The sequence below is a fragment of the Quercus lobata genome, chromosome 10 (assembly GCF_001633185.2).
Source record: "Quercus lobata isolate SW786 chromosome 10, ValleyOak3.0 Primary Assembly, whole genome shotgun sequence".
Taxonomy (NCBI): domain Eukaryota; kingdom Viridiplantae; phylum Streptophyta; class Magnoliopsida; order Fagales; family Fagaceae; genus Quercus; species Quercus lobata.
The window spans coordinates 39,988,944-39,999,179 of NC_044913.1; the positions used below are offsets into that span (position 1 = coordinate 39,988,944).

Consider the following 10,236-nt stretch of genomic DNA (forward strand, 5'->3'; position numbering starts at 1 on the left):
GCATTCTAGTCATGTGCTCTACATGTGGCTTACTTTGCAGGATAGTTTCTCGCAAATCTTCTCACAAAATCTACTTGGTCTTCAATGAGAGCTTGAGTCTTCACACACTCTTTCACACACAACCCTTACAATAAAATCCCACATAAAATACAGGGTAAACATGATTGAACAAAATTACAATTAAATTTGGTACGGAGACATGGAATTTGATATGTTTTGGGATTTTGTTTTTCTTTCTTTTGTATAATGTTATAAATCACTTCAAAATGTGAATCTGATATGTTTTGTTTTTTCCTTTCTTTTATGTGGTTAATGAATCGTATAAAAAAAGGATAGATGAAGATGTGAAATTTGATATGTTTGGGTTTTTATTTATTTATTTTCTATCTTTTATCTATACCACTTGAAAACATGAATCTGATATGATTTGTGTGCATTTTTCTATATCCTTTTTCTTTAATTCTTTAATGTCTTCTTCTACTTTCTAAACTAATATAAAACAAGTTGCAATGAACCTATTAAGGTAATTTTGTTTAAAATTACAAAATCAATTAGCGGTGAAAACAATCCATTTGAGTTGCTAAAATCTAGTGGGTTTTACAGGTTCAATTGCATAAGCAGTTGAAATAAACAACTAGATTCTCTTTGGTACAAGTTCACTAGGTATTAATCCGGCCATCAAGGTAATTACAGGAAGATTCTCTTCGGTATAATCTTTGCTTTCCTTTTATTTCATTGTATATTCATAACTCCAAGTACTATTATTACGTTTTCCTCAACCAAAAAAAGAAGAAGAAGCAGTAAATGTAGTTTCATTGTATACTCTAGAGATTCTCTTATTACTTGCAATTTAGTTTCAAACTATCAAACATGAAGGTTATGACTTTTTTCGTTTTTTTCCTCCTAAAACAAGCCACATGGACCAATGAAATGAAAGTACCTTTTGAGTATATGACACTAAAGGGAACAGTTTTTACTTATTTTTAATTTTATTCTAGTTAAAAGATACTAATGCCTTATGCGTTATGCATATATTCAACAGTGCAGCAAAACATAGTAATGAAGGTGCAAATGAATTGCAAAAAATGCAAAACAAAGGCCACAAGGATTGCTTGTTAAAAAAGGAAAAAAGAAAGAAAGATTGATGAAGACGTGGAATTTGAAATGTTTTGGGTTTCTGATTTTCTTTCTTTTATATAAAGTTACAAACCACTTCAAAATGTGAATCTCGTATGTTTTTTTTTTTCCCTTTCTTTTAAGGATTTAATGAGTCATAAAAAAATAAGGATAGCTGAATATGTGAAATTTGATTTGTTTTGGTTTTTATTTATATATTTTCTTTCTTTTATCTATACCATTTGAAAACGTGAATCTAATATATTTTGTGGGTGTTTTTTTTTTTTTTCTCCTTTTTCTTTTATACTTTAATATCTTCTTCTACTTTGTAACCTATTATAAAACATGTTGCAATGAACCTGTAAAGGTGATTTTGTTTAAAATTACATAATCAATTGGCAGAGAAAACAATCCATTTGAGTTGCAAAAGTCTAGTGGGTTTTACTGATTCAATTGTATAAACAGTTGAATTAAACAACCAGATTCTCTTAGGTACAAGTTCACTAGGTACTAATCTGGCCATCAAGGTCATTACGGGAAGATTCTCTTTGGTATAATCTTTGTTTTCTTTTTATTTCATTGTTTATTCATAACTGCAAGTACTATTGTTACGTTTGCCTCAACAAAAAAAAGAAGTAAATGCACGTACATATCATATCTAGAGATTCTCTTATTACTTGCAATTTAGTTTCAAACTATCAAACAAGAAGGTTATGACTTTTTTCCTTTCCTCCTAAAAGAGGCCACTTGGACCAATGAAATGAACGTACCTTCTGGGTATTTGACACGAAAGGGAACAGTTTTTATTTATTTTTAATTTTTAATTTTATTATAGTTAAAAGATACAATTGCCTTATGCATTATGCATATATCCAACAGTGTAGCAAAACATAGTAATGAAGGTGCAAATAAATTGCAAGAAATGCAAAACGAAAGCAATGAGGATTGCTTGAAAAAAATTAAAAAAAAAAAATAAAAAAGATTGATGAAGCCATGGAATTTGACATGTTTTGGGTTTTTGTTTTTCTTTCTTTTATATAAAGTTACAAACCACTTCAAAACGTGAATCTCATATGTTTTGTTTTTTCCTTTCTTTTATGGGTTTAATGAATCACATAAAAAAAGGATAGATGAGGATGTGAAATTCGATATGTTTTGATTTTTATTTATTTATTTTCTTTCTTTTATCTATACCCCTTAAAAACGTGAATTTAATATTTTTTTGTGTGTTATTTTATCTCATTTTTCTTTAATTCTTTAATGTCTTCTTCTACTTTGTAAACGATTATAAAACAAGTTGCAATGAACCTATAAAGGTAATTTTGTTTAAAATTACATAATCAATTGGCGGTGAAAACAATCCTTTTGAGTTACAAAAATCTAGTGGGTTTTACTGGTTCAATTGCATAAACAGTTGAATTAAACAACCAGATTCTCTTAGGTGCAAGTTCACTAGGTACGAATCCGGCCATCAATGTCATTATGGGAAGATTGTCTTTGGTATAATATTTGTTTTCTTTTTATTTCATTGTTTTTTCATAACTACAAGTACTATTGTTACGTTTTCCTCAACAACCAAAAAAAAAAAAAAAAAAAGGAAGTAAATGCACATTCATATCATATCTAGAAATCCTCTTATTACTTCCAATTTTGTTTCAAACTATCAAACATAAAGGTTATGACTTTTTTCCTTTTTTTCCTCCTAAAACAGGCCACATGGACCAATGAAATGAACGTACCTACTGAGTATTTGACACTAAAGGGAACAGTTTTTATTTATTTTTAATTTTATTCTAGTTAAAAGATACTAATGCCTTTTGCGTTACGCATATATCCAACGGTGCAGCAAAATATAGTAATGAATGTGCAAATGAATTGCAAGAAATGTAAAACAAAGGCCATGAGGATTGCTTGTAAAAAAATAAAAAAAAAATAAAAAAATGAAAAGAAAGAATGATAGATGAAGACGTGGGATTTGACATATTTTGGACCTACTAAGTATTTGACACTAAAGGGAACAATTTTATTTATTTTTAATTTTATTCTAGTTAAAAGATACTAATGCCTTTTGCGTTACGCATATATCCAACGGTGTAGCAAAATATAGTAATGAATGTGCAAATGAATTGCAAGAAATGTAAAACAAAGGCCATGAGGATTGCTTGTAAAAAAAAAAAAAAAAAAAAAAAAAAAAAAAAAATGAAAAGAAAGAAACATAGATGAAGATGTGGGATTTGACATATTTTGGATTTTTGTTTTTCTTTCTTTTATATAAAGTTACAAACCACTTCAAAACATGAATCTCATATGTTTTGTTTTTTCCTTTCTTTTATGGGTTTAATGAGTCATATATAAAAAGGATATATGAAGATGTGAAATTTGATATGTTTTGATTTTTATTTATTTATTTTCTTTCTTTTATCTATACCACTTGAAAACATGAATCTAATATATTTTGTGTGTGTTTTTTTATCTCATTTTTCTTTAATTCTTTAAGGTCTTCTTCTACTTTCTAAACTATTATAAAACAAGTTGCAGTGAACCTATAAAGGTAATTTTGTTTAAAATTACGAAATCAATCGGTGGTGAAAACAATCCATTTGAGTTGCAAAAATCTATTGGGTTTTACAGGTTCAACTGCATAAGCAGTTGAAATAAACAACCAGATTCTCTTAGGTACAAGTTCATTAGGTACTAATCCGGCCATCAAGGTCATTACGGGAAGATTCTCTTTGGTATAATCTTTGTTTTCTTTTTATTTCATTGTTTTTTCATAACTACAAGTACTATTGTTACGTTTTCCTCAAAAACAAAACAAAAAAAAAAAAAAAAAGAAGGTAAATGAACGTTCATGTCATATCTAGAAATTCTCTTATTACTTGCAATTTTGTTTCAAAATATCAAACATGAAGGTTATGACTTTTTTCCTTTTTTTCCTCCTAAAACAAGCCATATGGACCAATGAAATGAACGTACCTACTGAGTATTTGACACTAAAGGAAACAAATTTTATTTATTTTTAATTTTATTCTAGTTAAAAGATACTAATGCCTTTTGCGTTACGCATATATCCAACGGTGCAGCAAAATATAGTAATGAATGTGCAAATGAATTGCAAGAAATGTAAAACAAAGGCCATGAGGATTGCTTGTAAAAAAAAAATAAATAAAAAAATGAAAAGAATGAAAGATAGATGAAGACGTGGGATTTGAAATGTTTTGGATTTTTGTTTTTCTTTCTTTTATATAAAGTTACAAACCACTTCAAAATGTGTATCTCATATGTTTTGTTTTTTCCTTTCTTTTATGGGTTTAATGAGTCATATAAAAAAAAGGATATATGAAGATATGAAATTTGAAGTGTGTGTTTTTTATCTCCTTTTTCTTTAATGTCTTCTTCTACTTTGTAAAGTATTTGGTAAATGGAACTAATATTTTTTTAGTTCAAAAAAAAAAAAAAAAAAAGCCTCAGAAGCTAGTTACAATATATGCTTTTGTCAGTGAAAGATTAATTAAATAAGTAAATAAAATGACACGATCGTGTGGTGAGGTTCATTTTTTTTTTTTTTTTTTTTTGGCTAGTTTTTTTATTTATTTTTATTTTAATAGGAACTTGGGGTAGTTGATTTTTATTTTGTTAGGAACCTAGTGGTTCCTATTGGGGATGGATAGAAATTGTAGGGTATGAGAATTATAGAAAAATTGTCTTAATTCAAGGTAGTCACCTCCACAGAAAAATATTAAGAGAGGGAGTGAGTTGCACTAAGCAATCAATTTGTTTATTTTTCAATGATATCTAATATTGAATTACAATTATATATTTATAGGAGACTAGTTCTAATGGCATTGGCCTACATGGCCTAAAATAATTAGCTAGTTAATTCAACATGTGCTCTATGAATTAAATTATGTGTTAAATGAGTTACATGTACTCAATTCCTAACTAACTCATTCTTATCTCAACTAACTAATTAACTAAAGGACCAATATATGTAATTAACTACTAAATGGATGAAATTACAAGAATTGTTATGATATTAAAATATTATAACAAATATGAGATTTCTAACAATTTTACTGGGTCTATTACATTAGTTGTTAAATTAAACAACCACCAAATTTTCTTAGGTACAAGTACAAGTTCATTGGCCTACTGATCTGACCAGCAAAGTTAGTCAGTGTTTAATAATATTATATTTATATATGCTTTTCCCATTAGAAGAAAAATGAAAAACATAAAATGATATGATTTTTTTTTGTTGTTGAGAGAAACATAAATGATATGATAAGAAAAGTTTTTCAAATGATTTGACTATAGGTTTGTATAATATCATGGAAATAAAATTTCAATGAACGCCGAAATGGAAGTTTTTGGGTCACGCCGCTTAATATTATTATTATTTGAACCAAATGGTAACAAGGAATCGTCACTCTTTCTAAATTTCTTTTGCCGAATAAAGAAAGACTGGTACGTGCCAGTTGTCAGTTGCCACCCACATCTTTTATTTTTAGGAACTGATCTCATTCTTTGCCTATATAAAGAACCTCACTCTCTCCTTAAGGAATCAACCTTAAAGTTCCACCAATTCTCTTTAGTAGTGGTCCCCTATTCCTCCCCAGCAATACTAATAGCTACTTTAAGATGTGGTCTGTTTGGCTTTCTGTTATTAGCTTGCTTATTGTGATTTCCACGCATTGGGTTTATAGGTGGAGGAATCCTAAATGTAATGGAAAATTACCTCCTGGATCTATGGGCATCCCACTTATTGGGGAGACCCTTGATTTTCTAGTGTCAAACAACTCACTGGACATCCCACCTTTTATCAAGAAAAGGATGATGAAGTAAGCCCCCGACAATGTGCATGCAACCTTCTTTTTCTTTTTTTTCAAGAGTCTTGTGTCTTAACTGATTGACACATGTTGATATTTCCAACAAAGACATATATCTTTGATTGTATTATTTATGCTTGTTTGAAATGGGTTCCTCATTTGACTAACTAATCATCTTCTCTCTTTTCCTAACTCGTTTTCTTTAGTATTTTTTTTTTTCACTTATATAAATATGGGCCATTATTAGCTCAAAAGGTCTACTACCACAACAATTTTTATAACTTTTGCCGTAGTTTACTACATGAGTAAGTTGTGGCAAAAATTATAGCACACTTATTGTTTTTAGCTACATGCAATCTTTTGCATTTTGGTTATGTTTAACCTATGAACATCAATATAAATATATATATATATATATATATCATCTTGTTCTAAATAATCTGTAATTTATTTATTTAATTTATGTTGGTAATGTTTTTTAGATTTGGGCCAATATTTCGGACAAGTTTGGCAGGACGGCCAATGGTGGTATCATCTGATCCTGAATTCAATTATTATGTTTTTCAACAAGAAGGAAAATTGGTTGAACAGTGGTATATGGACTCCTTTGACAAGCTTATTGGCCAAGATGTAATGACAAGAGTTAGTAGTCATAGAAATATTCATAAGTACCTTCGGAACTCAATCTTGAGTCATGTTGGTCCTGAGGCTCTCAAGAACAAGTTGTTACCTCACTTAGAGGATGCGATAAGTCAAAAATTGCAAGGTTGGTCTAAGCTACCCAGTTTGGAAGTGAGGAAAAGCCTTGCAATTGTAAGTTCTTATATTAATCCAGGGATCTTATAATGCTTGTAAATTTGCATGATAGTTACAAAATAACAAAGTTTTCCTTCAAATAGAGCCGGAGGAATCTCCTCCAACTCATTAAGTTGCAATTCAGAAGACTATCCTTATTTATTAAGTCACATAGCCACATGATTATTAAGTCATGTAACTAAAAATATACGTGAATAGTATTAAGTTGTCAAGTACTGAGTTGGAGGAACATTTTACAAAATGGTTTGGAGGAAAGATTCTATTTGTTATAAAAACTTTTTGCATTTGAAAATAAAAGAATAAATCTAAGTAAATAATGGCATGGATAAATTTACAATAACAGTGAATTTAGGTTTATTATTATTATTATTATTACTATTTAATTTGTTTTGGTTTTTTGATCACTTGAAATTGAAATAGCTACTACAAAAGATACTTATCACCTTTCTTTTTATGCAGATGATTTTTAAACTTACAGCAAAACTATTGATGAGTTATGACGCAGAGAAATCCGGAGATAATATTGATGATTTTTTTAGTAACTTCATGGAAGGATTTATGAAATTACCTATAAACATTCCTGGTACTGCTTATCATAAATGTCTACAGGTATAATTCCTTCAAAACACCTAACACTTTTCAATTGCAAAACATATGATATCTCTTTTTTTCACTCTAAAATTTATTTAAATTTAATCTAATATAGTGGCACAATTGTCATACAGAATCGACAGAAGCTGGTAAACTTGATGACTAAAATATATGAGGAGAGAAAGCGTAATCCCGAAATTGGCAAAGGAGATTTTCTTGATCAAATTTTGATGGACATGAAAACTGAAACATTCTTGACAGATAAATTCATAATCTATGTGATGTTTGGGATTCTCCTTGCCAGCTTTGAGACTATGTCCTCAACTCTTACATTAGCTATTATGTTACTTAGCGACAAGCCAAAAATGGTGAAAGAATTGACGGTTAGTGACACAAAGAGGAGCCAAATTTTCTTGAATTAGATTTAGAAAATGCCCCTTTTGTGTTCAATACTACTAAAAAGAACATTTTTTTTTTTTTTTGGAATTAGGAGGAGCATGAAGCAATTCTTAAAAGTAGAGAGGATGCCAATTCTGGACTCACATGGAAGGAATACAAATCTATGACATTTACTCATAACGTGAGTAGATAATTTCACTTTTTTTTTTTTGGGCATATTTTAAGTTTCTTTTTTAATTTCCTAAATAAAGGGGCTCTAGCCTCTAGCTATTGACAACATTTCTTACCGTCCATTGAATCGGAAAAATAGGTTGTCAATGAATCACTTAGGCTGGCTAGTGTTCTTCCGGGGATTTTGAGAAAAACAATCCAAGACATTGAAGTAAATGGTAAGCTCAAAATCAAATTGGTTTGGTCTGATGTCAACATCAATATCGACATCTTTGATCCATAATGATTCTTTTTTTTTTCCCTCTTATCTTTGATATATGAAAAGAATACTTGATATTATACATTAAGATAAATAAATAAAAAACCACTTTCATTTTAGGATATACAATTCCAAAAGGCTGGTGTCTTATGGTGGTTCCTTCTGCCATTCAACTAAACCCAAACATTTATGAGGACCCTCTTAGCTTCGATCCATGGAGATGGCAGGTGTGTTGAAAAAAACCCTTGATACTCATTACTCACCACTCACCGCTCACCATGCATGATCACCCAATCTAACATGGACTGAATTTTGGTGGGATTACCTAAAACTATCTTCTTAGTTTTTGCTGAATTTCATTCACTTTGATCTAAAAGGGTATCTCAGCGAACGTCACAGCAAAGAACTTCATACCTTTTGGAGCAGGCATGAGGACATGTGCAGGAGCAGATTTCAGCAAGGTTTTTATGGGTGTCTTCCTACATGTGTTAGTCACCAAATACAGGTGCTTCCAAGCTCTTAGTCTTAATTAACTGCATGCATATATATCACACTAGAACTGGCTTTTCAATTGTATTAGTAGTATCAGTATGCATGTACGATCCAGGGTTTAATAAAAAAATCATACATAAAATAATGATATAATTGAAATTAAATGATAATATAGAAAGTAAAAATAAAGGAACAAAATTACTAAATGTAAAGTGGTGAAAGCATATTATGTGAAATTGAATTTTTTTAAAAAAAAAAAACTAAAAAAGTCGTGATAGATTATTAAAATAATCTAAAATGAATAATAAACTTGTCTTAAATTTGTCAAAACTTTTGGCCATAAAGTTTTATTTTGGAATAATAGTTTAAATTTTGTGAAACTTTGATAATAGATTTTTACTTAAAACAAACTATATTAATTATTTTAATTATACTTATAGTTCAACACGTGGAAAAAAAAACATGTATAACACTTCCATTTAGTCACATAATGGACGCAGGATATGTAAGATCAAAATTCAATTATTAAAACAAAAAAATTATGGTGGATAATTAAATAATTAAAAAGGAATAGTGAAATTTCATTTGAATTTTTTTGATATTTGGTAATTATTTTTTAATTATAGGAATTATTTAAATTTCTTGAAACTTAGGGCAAGCCACTTGGTGCAGCAATAGTTTCTAGGTCCCATATTAGTTAATTCAAGTAATAACTCTTTAATAAAGAAGTATACTTGGAAAAAAAAAAAAAAAAGTAATCACCTGACATAGTTTTAACTTTTATGACCCAACTTTTATTATATAGTACACGAAGTAAATGATTTGAATCATGTGTAGGTGGACTATAATAAAGGGTGGAGAGGTGATGCGGACTCCTGCTTTAGGATTTGGAGATGGTATTCACATTCAGGTCTTAACAAAGCATGCATGATAGCTGTATTTCATCATGAAGATCGCGGAGCAAGACAACCATAATATTATATGTTAATTAAGTTGTTTGTATTTTTGTAATATATAATACATGTTTATTCCCGAAGGTATATTTGGAACCGAGGAAATGGAACAAATAATAGGGGCAATGCCATTAGGATATATTGTAATTTAGTACATTCTGGTTAGCTTCCCATCTCTTCTCTCCTCGTATCCTCCCATCTCTCTCAATCCAAACATAGAGTAAAATTTCAATTATTATTGTATTGTCCACATTATTTAAAAAAAGAAAAAGAAAAAAGTAAGGGTTTTTAAATAAAAGGAATTGTCTTTCCTCTTATAAGAATCTATCTCCCTTTGAGAGAGAGAGAGAGAGAGAGAGATTTTTAACTTGAGGAACAAATACAACTTTAAGGAATTATGTTAGGTTTTTAGACCCCTTAACACAATATGTTTAACCTAATATTAAGCCAAGTTGATTAACAAGTTTGTTATTCAAGTCTAGGTTAAACAATTATGAGCAAAACAGAAATAATGCAGAAAGTAAAGAACACAAAGATTTGATGACCCAGGAAAATCAAACTGGTAAAAAACCTAGGGAGGATTTAATATAGCTATTCTCAAGGTAAAAAA

At 29.5% G+C, this 10,236-nt stretch overlaps 1 protein-coding gene across 1 annotated transcript; it reads left to right on the forward strand.

Annotated features, from left to right (window-relative positions):
- Nucleotides 1-5,757: 5,757 nt before the first annotated feature.
- On the forward strand, nucleotides 5,758-9,626 carry LOC115962525 (cytochrome P450 87A3-like). The gene is made up of 9 exons (XM_031081376.1): nucleotides 5,758-5,957; nucleotides 6,428-6,758; nucleotides 7,221-7,370; nucleotides 7,487-7,735; nucleotides 7,843-7,932; nucleotides 8,062-8,140; nucleotides 8,302-8,408; nucleotides 8,559-8,686; nucleotides 9,511-9,626. Exons 1-9 carry the CDS (start codon nucleotides 5,758-5,760, stop codon nucleotides 9,602-9,604), a joined length of 1,428 nt encoding a protein of 475 aa, XP_030937236.1. The 3' UTR covers nucleotides 9,605-9,626.
- The last annotated feature ends 610 nt before the right edge of the window (nucleotides 9,627-10,236 follow it).